Consider the following 20,819-nt stretch of genomic DNA (forward strand, 5'->3'; position numbering starts at 1 on the left):
GGCCTGGAAGACAAAGAGCCCTCCTCCAACCACCATCTTGAGGGGGAGAGAGGCCTGGCCTGGAAGACAAAGAGCCCTCCTCCAACCACCATCTTGAGGGGGAGAGAGGCCTTGCAATTTTTTGTATTGTTTTGCAATTTTACTGTACACCGCTATGACCATTGCGGAATAGCGGTCTATAAATAAAAATTATTATTATTGTTGTTGTTGTTGTTGTTGTTATGTTTTTCCACTTTTATGGGAGACCTGTGTCCTAAACAACATGTGTTATGTGGCGGGCCCACTGTGTTACATCTTTCAGCAAAATTGGGGGAAGGGAAGTAAGGGGTGAAAGAGATGGCCCCAAAGGGGCAGCGTCATGCTGACCCTGAGAGAGACGGATTGGGGCCGCAGCAACTGCATGCCATGGCCCCAATCTGGCCAGCTTCCACACCAAATAGGAGCAGAAAAAGTCTGCTCTTATTTGGGGTGGAAAAAGCCCCTTTGCCTCTAGAGCCAGCTTTTCACCAGCTCTGGGATGAGTGGCATCTGAACACCACTCCCCTGAGTCACCTTGAAGCTGGCGGCGTGACTTCTGGCTGACATAATAATAATAATAATAATAATAATAATAATAATAATAATAATAATTTTATTTATATTTTCCTGCCTCTCCCATTAGATTGCCACACCCCCAAGCCGGCTTTACCAGGCCATCTGTTTTGGCCCTAAGCTCTCTTCATGACAGCATCCTTTCTTCCCAAAACCTTCTTGGGAGGTCTGGCTGGTTTAAGGGTACAGTTAAGAACTGCAGGAAGGTGTTGGAAAGAAAGTTTTCTTGTACTGGTGCTGCAAATACAGCACAGTTATTGCTTTTAAACCATAGTTTTTGTATTGCGCCTCATGTTTTAAGAGTCATACTATCTCAGATAAGTTGATAATCTGATTTGCAAAACATTTTTAACTTACTGGTTTTACATTCCAGCTTGGTTGAGAAGTGCATACTCACAAGATATTACATGGGTAGCTCAGTCTGCAACACAATCAGAGGGGGTTTGTAAATTTTGTTGTTATAATATTTATATATTCTATCTTTTCCCCAGTCCTGGACTTGAAGCAGTTTACAAACACTGAAACAAATGCAGCAAAGCACATTCTAATGTTGTAAAATCAGAAAATACTTTCCTGGGATGAATAAAAGTCAAGCACCCTCAGCTTGGCTAAAACTAAGTGGTTACTAAATCTCACTGAAAGCAGCAGCTCTTGTTAGTCATGATTAAAGTCTTCCATGAATTATAGTGAGGCATATATATAACCCTGTGCATGTTTACTTTGCAAGTAACTCCTCTTAAGTGCCTTGAGTTGCTCTCTAGCAAGCAAAGATGCTTATAATTTCCAGTCTTCTTCATAACTAATAAGTCACAACTCCAGCATTGCAAGGGATTGGACTAAATGTCCCTTGCAGACCCTTCCAGTTCTATTCTTAGCCAACTTATGCAAAGAGATCTTGTAGCACCTTTGACTTTAACTGAAAGAAAGATGGAAAGAGATCTTGTAGTACCTTTGAGACTAACTGAAAGAAAGAAGTTGGTAGCATAAGCTTTCATAGACTTCAGTCTATTTCCTCAGATGCATGCTTGGAGTGGATCATGATTTGAGGAAGTAGGCTTAAGTCTAGGAAAACTCATGCTACCAACTAATTTCTTTCAATTATTGTCAAAAGTGCTCAAGATCCTTTTGCAAACTGATTTTCCAGACTAACACGACTATACCTTTGGATTTGGCCAATGTGTAGGCAAGGACAGTTAGGCCTGCAGTAGATTTTCCCCTCTCATTTGACAGCCAACTATAAACAACTTGGAGTTTTCACTGAATAAAACATTTGCAAACTGAAGTTAAATAGAAAGTAAAAGTCTTAGCTGTGGTGTGACTCCACTCCTATGTCTAATTAAAGCCTCAAAGCATTTTAAAACGCTGTATAAGGTGAATCATTTCAGCAAACAGCCCTTAACGTGGAAAACCAACACCTTTGCATTGGAGAGAAGCAATACAAGCCAGAATATGTTTCCAAACAAAGAGAGGTGGTCTTCTCTAGTGCAGCTCTCTTTCTTTAGCAGCACAGCATGGGGTGCCAGAAAAACCATTAACAGACTCATCCTGAGCCTTTTCCACACCTGCATACCATGGTCCCTGCTGCTGTAACTTTATGGACCATGAGGAGGCAGGTTTGACGCCATGAAACTCAGGGTGAGCTGACAGCTGCAGAAACACAAACAGTAAAATGTAAAGAGGAGGAAGGAGAGATCACCTTTGAAGTCTACAAAAAAAAGAATGACTTTGACCACTTCCTTTTTTAATTAGCTGTCTCAGGTACATTAAGATATTAGCCACTAGGTCAGTTGGGGAGAGGAAGATGAAGAAGCAGTCACAATCGATTAGTTTCAGGTGTGGATTTTGAAGCAATCTCCCCTTTTTCCTTCACAACTTAAGGATTGTCCTAGTTGGAAACTAACACCGTGTTTGCAAATGTGTACAATTGCATTACTTCAATCGAAATTAAAGTTGGAATCACATGTAAGGCAGAACAGAACAGTTAGAGTTTCTGAGACTACAGTAAGTGCTCTGAATTGTGCATATGTAGTATTTATTATTTATAAGATGTTAATTCAGGTTTCCCTTTACCCAGCTGAAATTTACTGTACACTTGTAGAAACACATGTAGGGTGGAGTGCATTGGCAAGTTGTAAAGCTCATCCCAACCCATTATCGATTTCCATTTTGCATTTACTTATAAGAAATTGATTTAAGTAAGGGAATGGTTTTTACTGATCCTAATTATCATAAGCAACTGTACTGAAGTCCGTGAGCTTATTTGATGTATCACTATTGAGAGCCTGAACATCAGAGCTTTTCAAATAAAAAATGGGATGAAAGAGTGGAAATTGGATAATTTCATCATTCCTTTTTAAGTTGATGCAAAACTAGTGAGCATATGATTTGTATTTGTTTTTTATTTGAACTGAGAATAACTTCAGCACAACTTGTTCATGTAACTGGACTTTTTTTTGTAAAGAGACTGATCATCTAACTATAATGAACATGCTTCAACCCAAACCAAACACTTTTATGTTGTTGTTTTCAACTGATGAGGCTTAAATGTTTGATTAACTTTCCTTTTGAGACTTTAAAGTACTTACCTTTGGTTGGATTGTGTCCATAGGGCTAAATTTAATCTTCCTCTTAATTAGAGAAAGTACTGAACTCAATGGGGCTTAGTTGAACAAATCCCATTAACTTAATAGGCCTATTCTAAGTGAGAGCCAGCTTGGCTAGTGGTTTGAGTGTTGAACTTTGACTCTGGAGACCGGTTTTAAGTCTTCAGACTGCTCTTAGATTCAGCTCATTGCATTAAAAGGTACTCATTTATAGAGAACCAGCATGGGGTAGTAGTTCAAGCATTGGAACAGGACTCTGGAGACCAGGATTCAAATCCCCGCTCAATTATGGAAACCCATTGGATGACCTTGGGCAAGTCACACTCTCTCAGCCTCAGAGGAAGGATAAGTCAAACTCCCTCTGAACAAATTTTGCCAAGAAAATCCTGTGATAGGTTAGCCTTAGGATGTCCATAAATCAGACATCTTGAAGGAAGACAACAAAAACAAAATTTACTGAACTAGATTTTAAAAGCCATTACAAAGGATAGTTTAAGCTGAATTCTACACATTTTAAAATAAGTTTGAAGTACTTAGAAAGAAATGGCAAGCCAGTTTTGAAAGGCATTAGAAGAATAATTTTTAGAAATGCTTTAATATTGTATTATTTATTAGAGAACCATTATGATGTAGTGTTGGAATGGGACTCTGGGAGATCGGGGTTTGAATCCCCACTCAGCCATGGAAACCTATTGAGTGACCTTGGATGAGTCAACTTAAAGGCATAAATGATATCTTTTATTATATTAAAATCTGTGGTTTTTATTAAAAGATGCTTTTGCACAAACAGAAAAGGTGTGCCATCCTGAACAGCTGCTGTTGAGTTTTGGGGACCCTCCTTAACAGTTTGAGATATGTGTGGGTGGGTGGGTGTCTTTCAGATAGTGGGATCAGTAAAAATAAGTGAGCTGTGAGCTGTATTTTGTGTCAGTATTAGGGACACTTTCTGCTTATGTAAAAACATCTTTGAACACAAACCTATATGTTATATGTTACTGTACATCCAATGTTAAAGCATTCACCACAGTCATATAACTTGATCCTGTATTTAATAATAACAATAAAACACTGTTGTGTGTTTGTTAATGTCATGTATTTGTTAATTGTTGTTCCCTGCTTCAATCCATGGGTATTATTATTATTATTATTTTCTTACCCATCTCTCCTCATGGAGCGAGGCAGGGAACAACAACAATTAACAAATACATACCATTAACCAATACATGCAAGCTTTCAAAGCTCTACTAGTTTCTTAATCATACAAAGGATGTTAAAAATTATAAAGAAGAGGAAAAGTTAAATCAGAGTGAACACTGAGACTGTAAAGAAACAGAAAAATCACTTTAGATTTTACATTTTAAATCATGTATCATGGTCTGCAGTAAGCAAAAAATTCTTTAATAAGGAACAAATAACTGACATAGATCTGGCTTCTGGTTATTGAAATGAGCTTGTCATGCTGTGTGTGTGTGTGTGTGTGTGTGTGTTGGGGCAGTAGAATCAGGCTGAAATATTCAGTCTGGTCAAATGAAAAAAGCATTCTTTAATCCCTTGATGTCAACAGAAGAGATAGCAATGTGTGTAAAATCTTTATCATCAAAATTAATAAAGCAAACATTTTCACCTTTTTTTCTGACTGTGTCTTGATCTGTACCCTGATTTTTTTTTAAAAAATGTTGTGATTCTTTATCTAGTTACCCTTGATCTTTTGATTAAAGGATGAGGATAAATAAGGAGCATAAATAAAAATAACTAAATACAGTTACCAATTTGACCCTAGAAAACAGGTAATTGCAAAGAGAAGAAAGAGGAGATCCAGGCAAGAAACAAGAGCTGAGAAAAAGCAACTGCCAGCACTAGTCCAGTTGCTAGTCCATTTACCTTGTGCATTCTGGCCCATAACAAAGCTAGATTTCAGAATAAAACATGACAACACTCAGCAAGTTTAGTTTTCAGCTTGGAACTGGAAATAGCAAGGAGACTGTGCTTAGTCAAAGATATAAAGCAGAGGTGAGAAACTGCATGGCTCTCCAGAATATTACTGGACTGTAATTTCCATCAGTTCCAGTCAGCATAGCCAACGGTGAGAAATGCTAGGAGTTGCAGTCCAACATCAGGAGAGGAACACTTTGCCCACTCATAGTTTACAACAAATAATTTTTGTTGGACTCAAAATAATCCTTTCTGCATCCTTTCATACTGTCTGTTTTAGGCAAACATTGTTCATGACTAACAAATGGCATACCCTCCAACTGTCCCCACTTGGCAGGGGCAGTCCCAAATAATCCAAATGCTTTTAAAATGTTTGTTTTTCTCTCTCCTCCTTCCACTTTCCCCCTTTTTCCTCAGCTTACTTCACTTACTGCAAACAGTGTTCACAGTGCAAAAGTAGGTGGCATTCAACAGTGAGGAGAGGAGATGATGGAATCTTATCCTTTCCATGATGATCAGGCAAAAGTAAATTGCAGCAGCCTCTCCTAGCTTTTATGTTCTTTCTCATTGATAACTTTTGCCATTTTGGCCATATGTGTCTCAGTTTTCATCTGTAAAATGTTGGAGGTTATGAAATAAGAGCCAGAGAATTGTTGGTAGGAGACTAGTGGTAAACCCCAATCTGGATCAGGAGAATGACACTGGATCAAGGTCATGTCACTGCTTCTCCTTCAGAACAAAAGTGGCCACACCCAACATGCTTTTGAAAAAATATATCTAATTCACAGTTTGGCCCTTCTCTACTCAGTGGCTGAATAGTTTCCATTTCCTTCCAGACTCTAATTAACTTCCCCCTGCCATCTTGGTACTCATCACTCTCAAGTTTAACAAAATGTTATATTAAGATCAGACTAATAGCTAACAGTAGATTAAAATTAGATATTAACACCTTCACTTGAAAATATGAGCCACACACCTACGATTTCATGATTATGTCATCAGTAAATGCCAGTGTGGCCAAGACAAACATGATGCTCTAATATAATAGATGGTCATTATTGGTCCTGTCAAAAACAGTCACTATGGTGCGTTCCAGATGTGCCAATAGTACATGCTCAGCACGTACTAGGGTTACGAAAGGGTGTCCTTTCCTGACGCCCTAATCCTAGTACAGTGGTACCTCGGGTTACGAAATTAATTCGTTCCGCGGCTAATTTCGTAACCCGAAAAACCTTCGTAACCTGAATTGCCATAGGCGCTAATGGAAAAATAGCTCTCTGCTGCCCTCCGGTGGCGGAAAATAGCGCCGAGGTTTTTTCGTAACCCGAAAAAACCTTCGTAAGCCGAAACAATAAAGCCCTATGGGATTTTTTCGTATCCCGAAAAATTCGTAAGCTGGGTAATTCGTATCCCGGGGTACCACTGTATGTGCCAAGCATGTACAAAATGGCGGCACCCATGTAGAATTTTGACGTAGCAGACGCTTAGCTTCTGCACGTCGCAGCGCAGAAATGACGCCGCAAGTGCACCATTGGCGCCTTGCAGTGTCATTACCACACCACAAAAAGAACCTGCTTTTTGCGGGTTCTTTTTGCTGCACCAAGGAATCGCGCGGTTTGTCTGCTGTGGTTCCCTGGCGCATCAAACACCAGTGCTGGCAGACTGCCCTTTTTGGGTGGTCTGTAAACCACCATAGTCACTTTTTTAAAAATCCAAGAAAGAAACATGATTTTTTTTTAAATAAATGATTTTAAAAATGATTTTTTTTAAAAAAAGGAGCTATGGTGGTGCACTGGTTAAATGCTGGTACTGCAGCCATTCACAGCCACAAGGTTGTGAGTTCAATCCCAGGCAGGGCTCCAGAGTCCACTCAGCCTTGCATCCTTCCATAGGTCGCTAAAATGAGTACCCAGCTTGCTGGGGGCAATTAGCTTACACATTGTAAACTGCTTAGGGAATGCTTAAGTGCACTAATAAGTAGTATAGAAATGTACTTACTATTGCTATTTCTGTTGTACATTTATCAGATTCCTGTGTATTCTGGAAGTCAGATGATTTATGGTTGTTTCAGGCTATAGCTATTTAATTTCACATATTCACTAAGTAGCCATTATTCTTACTCCAGAATACTGTAGGCACTCTGTTGATTGGGAGGGAGGCAGTGGTGTGGATAGTGCAACTACTCTGTTATAAGGGTTTCACTGGGTACCTGTTTGTTTCCATGTAAGCACAATTCAAAGTGCTGGTTATGGCCTATTAAGTCCTATACTACTTGGGAGAGGCTGTTTGGAATATTGCATTCTTCCATACAAATCTGCCTAGAATTTTCTCAGTCCATCTGCTACTGGACGTAAGGCATGTGAGGGGCTTCTAGGTGGCTGGTCCTGGACTCTGACTTCCTGCTGAGGAAAGCTAGGTTGTCAACTATTCTGTTGTCTTTCTCCCAGCAAGTAGACATTTTTATTCAGGCAGTACTTTGTCATGTGATAAATTCACCTTAGGATCACAATACGTTGGAAAGGACTTGAAGGCAAACAACAACAGTCATGTAACCTAATCTGCTATTAAAGTTGGATGTACTGGTTCAGAGCTGGGTGTATATTTCATTGTTGTATTTTATTTTTATTTCCATTTATATTTCTTTTTATGTATTTGTCAACTCTGTGTGTGTGTGTGTGTGTGTGTATAGTTATTATTAACCTTCTTGAGCAAATTTTGGGCAGAAAGGTAGGAGGATTAATTAATTAACTTTGTCCTAAACTTTGATGTCTTCCAAAGCTGCAATAAACAGTACTGATACATTCCAATGGGTAGGAGAATAACCCCTTAAGAAAGCAAAACAAAATGGGAAATTGGATCTTATCTATGATTATTTCTGCTACTTGTTTGTTTTTGTTTCTTTTCTCCCCTCTGTCCGAACATTTCTTGAAATATCATTGGAGATTTCCTTCTCATCATTTCCTCCCCACAGTTGCTGCTCTCTTGGCTTTCTGAAGTGCAGAAAAGGCATGGGGAGCCATCCCAAACCCAGCAGGTGGTGACTTCTTGGGCTAATCATCATCAGGTTTGCATCTCCCCATTCCCATGCCTCCATTTCCCCGGAGGGTTTTACAGAGGGGTGGGGGTGAGGTGGAGGAGGGTGAGTTCTTGTGTTTGTTCTCTGTCTGGAAGAGACACCCAAATGTTACAGTATGGAGGAGAATTTCTGAAGACTCAAGATCAAGCTGAGATCTGAAGGAGGAGAAAGGGAAGCACTGGCTTTGTTATGATGATAATAATGAAGCTGGGCAGAAAGGGCTCACACAATGGAGCTAGGCTACTGTGCCATCAGCTGCTTCCTGCTAGAGAGATTCACAAGTCTTCTTTACTTAGGATGATTAGAGAACTACAAAGTCAAGGGGAGTGGTAGGTTTCACACTCTTATCTGGAGCTCATCTGACTCACTCAACTGTCTGCTCAAGCTAGTTGTTCTTATATTCCTGGTCTGCCAGGTTATATTAAATGATAAAAGTTGATATTGGCATTGCACAGAGTGAGTGCTATTTGTGATCTTGTAAAGGGGGCCACACATTGTGTGAAGCAACAAAGTTCTTAACACTGCCATTGATGTAGGTAGGTAGGACTTTAAGTTAAATCAGGACTGCTATTCAGCTGGTCTACAGTCAAGATGCACCCCTTGCTTGTAAAGAAGGGCAGGGGTCACTTTAATTTTGGGGAAGGTTGTTTCAGAGAATGGTCTTAACCATTCAGAGGCAGGCTCCTGGTCTGTGTCAACATGGTCTTTATTTCAAAATGCAATTTCCCTTTTGCATTTTACTCCAGGGCACTAGGGCTCTTAAAAGGTGCAATCAAGCTTCCTAATCAATTATGCAGATAAGGAACAGGTTCTTGCCTTCTCCCAGAGAGGGCTATAAACTGTGTCTTACCCTAGCTACCCTTTTCTCCAGATCTCTTCAAAACCTCTTAATATAATAGTGTTTCATCTTTTAGATTATTTAAAATGACAGTGTTTTATGTGGAGTTTGAAAAGCAACAACAATAACAATAATATAAATTCTTCCATCAAAAAATAAGAAGCAAAGCTCATATTCATTGTTACATATGCATACTGATCACAGTAAAATATTAGTTTTGTTTCTATGTATAAACTCAGTGTTGAAGTCATTTCTGTTTGAATTATTCAGTTAGAATTCATGAACTCTGTGCAAAGTTCTTACTGGACTGAGAGACAACAGCATGATTTTAAAAATAATCACTCCGATTGGCCATTTTGTTTTTCTGGATAAAATCAGACTACACCAACATAGTGATTCTTAATCATGAATTTAACAAGGGCAGGAAACAATTTGTGGGATAGGCCTTGAACAACACTTGCATTCTAAGTTCTCTAATGTCAATAATAAGACAGCCAGCATGGAATAGTGGTTTGAGTATTGGACTAGGCCTCTCAGAACCTGGGGTTTGACTCTGAGCAAATCACACACTCTCAGCCTAAGAGGAAGGCAAATGACATCTGATGAGTCAGTTTTGTTAAAAAAGCCCAAAGATAGGGTTACCATAAGTTGGAGTCCAATTAAAGACATTAAAAAACATATACACATGAATTTCATGTATGTGGTTGTTGTTGTGTGCCTTCAAATCATTTCTGATTTATGCTGACATTAAGGTGAACCCCCTCTTGTTTTCTTTTTTGGCAAGATTACTTCAGAGAGGGTTTGCCATTGTCATTCTCTCAGACTGAGAAAGAATGACTTGCCCAAGCTCTGGAAGTAGGTTTCCATGGCTGAGTGGGGATTCAAACCCTGGGCTCTGTACATTGTCCAATACTCAAACCACTATACCATGCTAGCTCTTAATGTATTTGCCAAAAATAAATGTTACACACCTGTGTATATGATATTGCTTTTTGAACTGAGAGCAGAGAAGAGTGCACTGTGTTTCAGAATATACTTCCAGAAGTGTTTGGAAGAGGTTTGAACAGTAGCCTAATTTGAACAGAAAACATTTACTCAAACTATCTGTTGTAAATATGCCACTAGTATCTTCAGTACATTTTGGACAATTATTTGTCCTAGTTCTTTCTAATACAGTTTGAAAAAAAATATGTGAAAGAGAAAAAGCAGCAGCAGCAGTAATTTTTATATACAACTTCAGAATAAACAATGTCATCATGAAACTGCTTCATGGAGAAGGTTGTTAGGAACTTTACATTGTACCCTGCAGTTAAGGCACAAGCTTCCAAACCAAATGTGCAGATAAAGATTACCATACTTCTTTTTTATTGACTGTTAGAATGAAACATCTGAAAGACAAAGAAAAAATGAAAAACATCTTTACTGTGTGCGCAATATGTATTATTTTTCCCTTCTGAACATGGCTTTATCCAAGAGGTAGGTTATATTCAGAACAAATTACATGATACAATTTGCACATGTTTTGTTTTGTTGTTAAATATACAATTTCATAAGGAGCTTTTATGATTCTATACTCAAAAGATTGTACAGGAAAAGTCTATTGAGATCTAGACACTAGCTGGAGCTAAAAGGAGCCATTTGAGTAGAGATGGGGGAGTAAGAAAATTTACTGGCTTTTTGGGACTACAGTGCCCATCATTCCTTATCACTGTCCTGGCTACTTGTGGTCCAACAACATGCAGAAGGCCAGAGATTCCCATTTGGGGATCACGATATCTTTTTTAGTGTGTTGTTTACTTAAGCACCTAGCACCTTTAAATGACAGTTAAACTCAATGTCTAGATAAACGTTACAGGTTTGTGGCTTTTAAACAGGGGTAGGCAACCTTTTTGAACCAGGGGCCAGGTTGCTGTCCCTCAGACAACTGGGGGGGCCGAAGCCAAAAAATAAATAATTAAATAATTTTTTTAAAAATTAAATATATATATAAACCAGGACAAATGTAGGACAAAATTTTCAAATGGAAGACACTTTTTTAAAAAAAATGGAGGACACATAAAAAAAATTTGCTGATTTTTAAAAAAATGTTAATATAAATGCATGTTTCTGAGGCTTCTATAGACAATTGCCCCCCAAAGGCCCCGGCGGCAATCGGCGGCAGGACCGGGCTGGGGCCGGTCCCAAGGCCTCGCCGGGCCGCATCCGGCCCGCGGGCCACAGGTTGCCTACCCCTGCTTTTAAAACATAACACACCTTAGGGGATGATGATGATGATGATGATGATGATGATGATGATGATGATGATGATGATGATGATTTCATTATTTCATTCTTAATAATATTTATTAGAGACAAGAAGCTTATTCCCCCTTTCACAACAAGTAAGGTGTTTGACTAACAAGAAAGAGGACACTTATTGAGAGGTCTGGCAATGGACATCCTTTTTTCAACAAATACAGTATAAGCATTTTAAAAAATGTTTTCTTGAACTTATGATAGAGCATTCATTGCCACAGTTTGCAATCCTAGTAAGAAGTGAGAAGCAACCAAAGGAATTGCCTGCCTGGGAAGCCCAGAGTTGTCTATTCAATTCCCACTTAGCTTTAAAAGGCCCTGCCTTCTTCCTTTCTTCCTCTGAAGGGCTCTAAGCAGGACTCAGTACCATGAGCATCTCAGGAGCAAAGTAACTAAGTAACACCCAGCCTTTCTCTCAATCTTTAAGGTGTGATGAGGAAAGGACCACCAGCAACCAACTCCTAAAACTCTTACTGCTCAATTCTACAGAAGGAATCTTAGGTCTAATCTAGAGCTTGACAAATGTTATTTTTGGACTACAGTTCCCAGAATCCTCCAGACAGCATGGTAAATGCTTGTGCTAGCTGGGTGATTGTGGAAATTAAAATGTTACTGTTCCTTGCTCATCATATTTAGCACCAGACAGTGGGGCTTGTCAGTGTGGTCCCCTGGTAAATGAAAATGTTAAAACCTGCAACTTAACAAATAAATTTATTGGGATCATTGCTGATTTGAATGTGTGAATGTACTGAAGTAAATATTTATTGCTTAAAACCAGTCTAGTAAGGCCTATTGAAATGAAATGAAATTAAACAACAACAACCAGGAGCCCTTTCATACTACCTAAATTATAGCACCATGATCCCACTTTGATTCTTTGATTACATCCCAAGGAATCCCGAGGTTGGGTTGGTGAGGCACTGGAGCTCTAGGACAGAGAATTATAGATACCTATCCCTAAACTGCAAATATCAGAATTCTGTAGGACAAAACCATGGCAGTTAAAGAGAAATGTTGTCTTTGGGTAGCACCCATGTCATAACCACTGTCCTCAACAGAAAGCTTGGTAGTATTTGCTTCTTTGTGTGGAATATCTCTGCATATGAGAGGACATGGGAACTCTTGCATTTTATCAAGAGTGATAAAATGTCCTTTTTGCAGTATCCCTTTATTTCAAAAGGTTTAGGTTTAAGAGCATGTTGGTATGTGTTTTCCATATCTACATGATAATATTCCACTGACCAGTCATTTATAATATTAATGTTTCAAATTCTGAGAAGTAACATAGATACATCTTTTCCAGTGGAGCAAAAACCATCCCAAAATACAGTGGTTGGCAGGTAATTGGAAAGAAGCAAAAATATTATCACATTTCCAGATCGAAACCTGAGCAGTATCTAAGGACTGTTATTCACATCAAATTTGATTCTTGCGTGTATATACCACATTGGCTACATTTACAAGTTTTGTTTTTTTTAAGATGATGTTGAAAGACATTTTTATGATACTTTGTAATAGTATCAGTGGAGGTGAGAATCTTATCAAATTCCTGGTCTCTGTCTCTCTTGTGTAAAATATACTGAAAAATGATTTACTGATCTCTTTGCAAACCCTTCCCAACTATAATGTGTTTCCAGTGAACCAGGCAGACAATAATATGAAGGCAACTAGAATAAAATCTATTGAGTTTTAAAGCAGTTGGTGGATAGTTTTTCTTCCCTCTGTTCATTTTTTTTTCTTTCTTTGATAATTATAATAATAATTGTGGTTTATTGATGCTTTCTGATAGACTTCTAGAAGAAAATGGACAGTTTGATCACATCAGAAAACAGCAAACCCTTCATGATCTGGTTAGTATTCAGTCACTACTTTCATCTTAACAGGCTGAGTTGTATACATGCAGAAGTTCCTCAGTAGGCTTCTCCTAGATCATATCTGTGTGCTTTGATTCTGTTTTTCCCTTTATTTACTCCTGTTTTGACATTAAACAATAAATTAAATTTTACTGCATATTAAGAAATAACAAGCAGATCTAAAATGACTTATTCCTTAAGTACTGCTGGAAATGCTTAATATCCAAAAATTGATTATGATTTCCAACTGTTTATCCTTGCTTACATTCCTGGGTAAAGACAGGCCAAATAAATAAATAAATCTAAAATGGAGTGTCAAAGTGCTTCTGTGCTCATATTAGGCAGGCTATGTGATTTTCATAAAGCTTTCCTGTAATGCCAACCACCAGTTATTTCAGTATAGCTACTGTGGGAGAATTTCTATACAACAGCACATAGCTGATTATGAAATGTTTTTCTCAGGAGTACCAGTATATAATAGGGAAAAGGAATGTGATCCCTTCCAGATGATGTTGAGTTGCAACTTCCAGCAGGTCAAGACAGCATGACAGTGTTGAAGGATGATGAGAACTGTATTCCAGCATGATTTGGAGGGCCACACACTCCTTGTACCCATACTAGAGAGTGTGTGGGATTAAATGAATGTCAGATATTAGGTATGGAGACATAGGTCCAAGACACACTGCAGAAGTAATCCAGTTTCAGACCATTTTAACTGCCTTGGCTCTATGCTGGGGAACCCCAGGAACTGTAGTTTTTGTGAGACGTTTAGCCTTCTCTGTCAGAGAGAGTCCTAATGCCACAATAAACTACAATTTCCAGGATTCCCTAGCACTGAGCCAGGGCAGTTAAAGTGGTCTCAAGTTGGATTATTTCTGTAGTGTGTTTTGGACTGATGTGTTGCAAATAGTTAAATTTACTTCACCTGCTCTAAACTTTTTTTTTTACTCTCTTTCTTTTCTGTCTGGTAGCATTTGTTATTACATTTTTAATAAATATACTCATTTTCTTGATGATTTTAATATTCAAAATAGCATGTTTATTTCATTTTAAGCATTATACTAATGTTTATTTTCATGGTCTCAAGATGGAATATTTATTTCCAAGTGAGCATGAAGGATCTGGAGTGAATCAAAAAAGAAAGATAGTGGGTGCAAAACAACAGGAAATGCATCATAAGGACACCTCACAAATATTCAGATTTCTAAAAGAAAATAAGACATTGAAGCAGGAGAAAGAGAAAGAACTTGTTGAAATGTAACTATTTTTTTTTATTTCATTCCAAATTTTATTTGATGACAACTGTTTGTGGACTGAGCTTGTTTTATTTTCCTGCAATATTATTAAAATCAAAGAGAGAAATTGTTGTCTTAATTTTTTTCTAAGTGAGTAATACATTTCTTCAGGCTTCAAGTATGCAAGGGTAAAGTTACAGGCAATCTTTACTGATGAAGGGATGGAACATCACATCCTGGTGATTGTTTTTAAAATTGAATAAAAATACTTGTTAAATGTTTCTGATTATTCCATTATAACAAAAAATTCTTCAACATATTAATAATGTGGTATCTAATAATTTTTCATACACACTGTGCTATAAATACTAAAGTCTGCCAGTTCTGATTGTCACCATGTTCATGTATATTACTTCATTTTGTGAGGAATAAACACCAGTTGGCATTTAGAAAGTGTATTCCACATAGTGTAGAAAAACAGGGCTCTTGGAATGCATAGTTGTATTTGTTGTTGTTATCCACCTTCACTTTGATCTTGACTCAAGGAGACCCTGTGAATGAGACACCTCCAAGACCCCTATCCTCCACTACTCTTCCCAATTTCTGCAGATTCTTACCCATGACCACCTTAACTGAGTCCATCCATCTAACATGTGGTCTTCCTCTCTTTTTAATTACAGTGGACCCTTGCCTTACGCGTAAGGCGAATTCCGCCTATGCTCAAGCCCCATTCATTTGATTGGGGCTTGTGCACGCGGCAGTGGATGCACATCATGGGTGCGCGCCCATTCCTCTGAATGGGACATGCTGCCCCTTGCGCCCTGCGCACTCCCCGCGACTTGAGCAAGTGTGCTCAAAGCCGCATATAGCGCACCCGCATATAATGCAAGAGCGCTGTACTTCCACTTTCCCCAACATTCGTGTATTTTCTAATGAGTCATGTCTTCTCATGATGTGACCAAAGTACAACAGCCTCAGTTTAGTCATCTTAGGCGTGGGACAGATGTGCGCGATAGGGCACCCTCATCACGTGCAAGGGGCAACGCTTCCAGATACCCCTCGCACGTGATGAGGACGTCAAAATGGTGGTGCCCTGTACAGATGGGTGCCACCATTTTGACACGACGGATGCTTGGTGTCTGCACATCGTGGCACCATAATGACATCATGAGTGTGCCATTGGTGCACTGCGGTGTCATTATGGCATTGCAAAAAGAACATGTTTTTTGCCGGTTCTTTTTGCTGCATGAGGAAGCCGCGCGGTTTGTCCGCTGCAGTTTCCTTTTGCAGCCAAACAAGGCACGGTCTGTACTGGGCCTTAGCCTCCAGGGAAATGTCAGGCTTGATTTGCTCTAGGACCCACCTATTTGTTCTTTTTGCTGTCCATAGTATCATCAACACTGTTCTCTAGCACCACATCTCAAATGAATTTATTTTCTTTTTGTCCATTTTCTTAAGTGTGCAGCTCTCACATCCATACATGGTAATGGGGAATACAATTGCTTGTACAATTCTGACTTTCATGGTTAGTTGTATATCTTTGCTCTTTAGGACCTTTTCTAGTTCTTTCATAGCTGCCCTCCTCATTCTTTGTCTTCTTCTGATTTCTTGACTGCAGTCCCCATTTTGATCTATGGTTGATCCCAGGTATAGGAACTCTTTTACTATCTCTCTTTCCTCATTGTCTAGATTGAACTTGTGAAGATCCTCCATGGTCATTATTTTTGGCCCTGTCCAGACGGGCCCTTTGCGGTGCGTCCACAATGTGCTAGGGTTGCCTTGGGGTGGCACGTGCACACGCCCCGCAACCCTATCACATCGTGCACGCGCTGCTGTTATGCAGCACCTTACACACGGTGCGTGTAACCATTACGTTGCAGCTGTGCAGCTTTCATACGGAGATGTGCAGCTGCGGCATATATGTGCTGTCTTTGGCGCTTTGCGGCGCAGCAAAAAGGAGCTGCTTCTTAGAGCTCCTTTTCTGCTGCGCAGCTGCACCGTGCAATTTGTATGCTGCATCGCAGCTGTGCAGCAGAGAGAGGCGCTGAGGAGGCACCTCTTCTGGGTGGTCTGTACCCCACCTTTGTTTTCTTTATGTTCAACAGTAAGCCTGCCTTTGCACTTTCTTCCTTGATCTTTCTCAGTAGTTACTCTAGGTCTCCACTGTTTTCTGCTAATAGTATGGTGTCGTCTGCACATCTTAAATTGTTGATGTTCCTTCCTCCTATTTTCACGCCTCCTCTTCCTGTGTCCAAGCCTGATCTTCATATAATAAGGTCTGCATACAAGTTGAAAAAAAATAGGGTAAAATAATGCATCCTTCTCTAACTCCTTTTCCACTTGGGAACCATTCTGTTTCTCTGTGTTCTGTTCTAACCATTGCACCTTCTCCTATGTACAGATTCCTCATCAGGATTATTAGATGTGTTTGCACTCCCATGTCTTTAAGGGCATTCCATAGTCTTTCATGATCTATGCAGTTGAAGGCTTTGCTATAGTCTATAATGCACATGCTGATTTTCTTTTGGAACTCCCTGCTGTGCTCCATTAGTCATCATATGTTTGTCGTGTGGTCCCTAGTGCCTCTTTCTATTCTGAATTCCTCTTGGACCTCTGCGATTTCTCTCTTCATGTATGGTTGGAGTCTGGTTGGAGAATTTTGAGCATGATTTTGCTTGTGTGGGAGATAAGCACTATATAGTTGCTGCAGTCTTTTGTGTTTCCTTTCTTGTTAATGGGGATGTAAATTGATTGTTTCCAATCTGTTGGCCACTGTTTTGTTTTCCATATCTGTTGACATATGTTGGTTAAAATTGGAGTTGATTCTGTCAATGTGAATTTAGTAGTTCAATTGGAATGTCATCTGTTCCTGGTGATTTGTTTTCCCCCATTTCTCTTATTGCAGCTTCTACCTCATTTTTTAAAAATTGTGATTCATCTTCATATGTCTCTTTGTTCCATGTGTCCTTCATTTTTTCATCTCTTTTGTATAGCTTTTCTGTTTATTGCCTCCAACATTTTTTTATTCCCTCCTGGTCTTGAATTATGTTATTTGTGTTATCATAGAGAATCCCGGCCGTTGGTTTGACTATCCCTTTAATTTCCAGAATTTTGTGGGAAAGGTCTCTCATTCTTCTTTTTTTGTTATTGTCTTCTATTTCCTTGCATTGGTCATTGTAGTAATTATCCTTGTCTTTTCTCATTAGTCTATGTACTGTTGCATTCATGATTCTGACTTTGCTCCTGTCTCCCTTTTGTTTTGCTTCTCTTCTTTCCTTTACTGCTTGAAGCATTTTATCTGTCATCCATTGTTTCGTCTCTTTCTTTTTGACTACTATAAGTGTCTGTGTGTATTCATCTTTTATTGCATCTCTGGCTTCTGTCTATAGTTCTTCTCGGTCGATTATGCTTAATAGTGCAAATCTGTTTCTTATATTGTCTATGAATTCTGTTGAGGTGTTGTTCAGATCATATTTTGGTATGATGATTTTGATTTTTTTTTCCTTCAGTTTTACTCTTACTTTTGATATAAGTAGTTCATGGTCTCTACTGGTCTAGTTTTGGCCACAAGGATGGAGCTTCTCCATCTTTTGCTTTTGCTTATGTAATCTATTTGGTTTTTGTGTTGGCCGTCTGGTGACGTCCATGTGAAGAAGATGTTTGCAGTGAATAGTTTATTGTCCTCACAAAAATCTATCAAACATTCACCTGCCTCATTCTTTCTGCCTATATATACCTTTTGCCAATATAGTTGCATATTGTATGAATATAAGTGTACATTGAAACAATTTTGTATGTTGATGAATATTTTGTATTTTGAAGAATATAATTGTATTGTCTCATAATGTTGAAGATGTTCTGAATTTACCTTATAGAATAGAAGATGAGAAAAATAATATTACTCCCTTTACCAAATATGAAATGATTCCTGTGCCTTTAACTTTGGAAGATGTTGCTCTGTACAATCCAGTTTTGGTAGGTTCTTTTTAGTTTTAGTTTTCTTCCTTGACTTTTTGGATCCTGTTGCATAGAATTGTATTAGTAGTTCATATGTCAGAACATGGTATCTGTTAACTCATGAACAAAATCCAGCCTCTGCATGGTTTTTGGCAACAACTGCACCAGATTCTTGCAAAGGTTACATGGCAACATGGCAAACTAAACATCGGTATTCCTAGCCTAGGTGATTTTGAAGTCTTTTTCAACTCTATAATTTAGCAAGGTTATTGGAGTGGATGCATTACTGGAAAGTAACTCTTGGGCATTACTACCAATGGAGATTATGTTTAAAACAGAACAAGTAGAGGAGTTTTCAAACATCTCTGTCCACTTCTACTTTAACTGTATATAAAGTAGCTGTACAGTTCCTGCCAGGCATTTGAAGTTAATCCATAATTAATAATGTACAGTGGTACCTCGGGATACGAAATACCCAGGTTACGAAATTTTCGGGATACGAAAAAATCCCATAGGAAAACATTGTTCCGGGTTACGAATGTTTTTTCGGGTTACGAAAAAACTTTTGGTGCTTTTTTCGGCTTTTTCGCACGGAATCGCGGCTTTTCCCCATTAGCGCCTATGGCAATTCGGCTTACGAAGGCTTTTCGGGTTACGAACGGTGCCACGGAACGAATTAATTTCGTAACCCGAGGCACCACTGTATACTATACTATTTTTGTGAAATAAGTAATTTAGACTGTACTGCTATGGTTCCTAGAATGATACCCTGGGGGTCATATAATTTTTTACAATCTCTGTCTCCAAGGCAGGGATGTGAAGAAGTAGGGAGGAGAAGCTAAAGAGTGATGGGAAAAAGAGAGAGGGAGAGGTCTGTCCTCAGAGTGGGAAACCCAACCTGGTAAGCCTATGAGGCTGTGGAAATTCCTTAAGCCAGGGACGTAGCTAGGATTTTAGGAAGGGGGGGTCCAGACTAAGTGCCACCATTATAATGGGGCTTGAGTGCGGCGGTGCAGCAGCACACACCATTCATTTTTCTAATGGAAGGGGGGGGGCCGGACCCCCCAGTCCCCCCCCCCCCCGGCTACATCCCTGCTTAAGCCATGTTTTTTATGAAGAGCTCAGAAATTCTGGTGTGCCAAGAGCAAAGACAGCCTATGGCCTCAGCAGGAGGTGCCTTGCCTTGAAATGTCAGCATCCCTGCTGCTCAGATCACAATCAAAAGGTTTGTGTGAGAGAGATGGAGGAAAAGAGGGACAGCAGGCAACAGACTTTTGGACTGCAGGGATCTGTCCCAAAACTGGGAAAGAACTGGCAGCTCCTCCCATTAAAATCATCAGGAAACAAAAGTAAAGAAAGACAATGGCCATTAAAAAAACATCTTCCTGAAAGAATACTGAAAAACTATCTCGATTCTTCTCATTGTCCCTGTCATAGGATTACACTGGCCAACATCTTACTTCAAAGGTCAAGAGTAAGTAATGTGGGAGAAACTGCTTTTCTTCACCCTGCTGTACATGTAGTTAGTAATAGTTATGATTACAATACAAAAAGTATTATAGAATTGTTGAGTAACTATTTCTCAAGTTCATGCTGTTATTCATCTGCTTATATTAATTTTTAACTGTTGTTAAATAACTCGGACTGTATAGCAAATTATTGTTTATATTAAACGTTTCTTTACATGATTATTTTTAGGAAGCCAAACTTTTAGGCAACTACTGGACAAACTATGCTGACCAAGACCTCATCAACAATAAGGAAAAATATTAATTATATATGTGGTCCTATACAAATACTTTATGGATGATCATGTTTAGTCCTATCATTCCACCTTTTCTTTCCTTGCTTCTTTTCCTGTACTTAAAGCTGAAAATTACTTTTGTTTAATAAGATTGTTCTTTAACATTGATTAGTGTATATTTTGCTTGGTTGAAAAGCTGAACAATGACTTTCTTTTAAAATCTTTTAAAATCTCTTATTATTATTAGCTTCCGGGCCCAGTACAAGGTGTTGGTTATCACCTTTAAAGCCCCAATTGGCTTGGGTCCAAGCTATCTTAGGGACCGCCTCCTCCCGTACAATCCTCCCCGCGCTCTCCGGTCCTCTGGGAAGAACTTACTGCAGCCTCTAAAATCTAGGCTTGCGGCAACCTCCCAGAGGGCGTTCTCTGCTGTCGCCCCCAAACTCTGGAACAACCTGCCGGATGAGATCCGTCAGATAACATCATTAGACAGCTTTTAAAAAGCGGTCAAGACGGATCTCTTCCGGCAGGTCTTTCCAGATTAACCATCCCGGCCCAGGTTCCCTGATTCCCTCATTCCTCCCGTGGCCCCATCTTAGTGATGGTGAGGATCAACAGAGGGATATCAGGGTTTTTAGTTTTAGTTTTTAACTGTTGTATTTATGAATTGATATTGTGTTTTAATATCTTAGACT

General features: G+C 39.1%; 1 protein-coding gene across 1 annotated transcript in view; it reads left to right on the forward strand.

The window, feature by feature from the left end:
• LOC121919736 overlaps window positions 1–20,372 on the forward strand; it is a 37,333-nt gene extending 16,961 nt beyond the window's left edge. Inside the window, exons 3-8 of the mRNA XM_042446609.1 lie at window positions 8,098–8,190; window positions 10,419–10,516; window positions 13,125–13,185; window positions 14,276–14,445; window positions 18,299–18,398; window positions 20,079–20,372. Of these exons, the coding sequence (XP_042302543.1) occupies window positions 8,098–8,190; window positions 10,419–10,516; window positions 13,125–13,185; window positions 14,276–14,445; window positions 18,299–18,398; window positions 20,079–20,153 (597 nt within the window). The 3' untranslated portion in view covers window positions 20,154–20,372. The remainder of the gene's footprint in view (window positions 1–8,097; window positions 8,191–10,418; window positions 10,517–13,124; window positions 13,186–14,275; window positions 14,446–18,298; window positions 18,399–20,078) is intronic.
• The last annotated feature ends 447 nt before the right edge of the window (window positions 20,373–20,819 follow it).

The sequence above is a fragment of the Sceloporus undulatus genome, chromosome 1 (assembly GCF_019175285.1).
Source record: "Sceloporus undulatus isolate JIND9_A2432 ecotype Alabama chromosome 1, SceUnd_v1.1, whole genome shotgun sequence".
Classification (NCBI taxonomy): Eukaryota; Metazoa; Chordata; class Lepidosauria; order Squamata; family Phrynosomatidae; genus Sceloporus; species Sceloporus undulatus.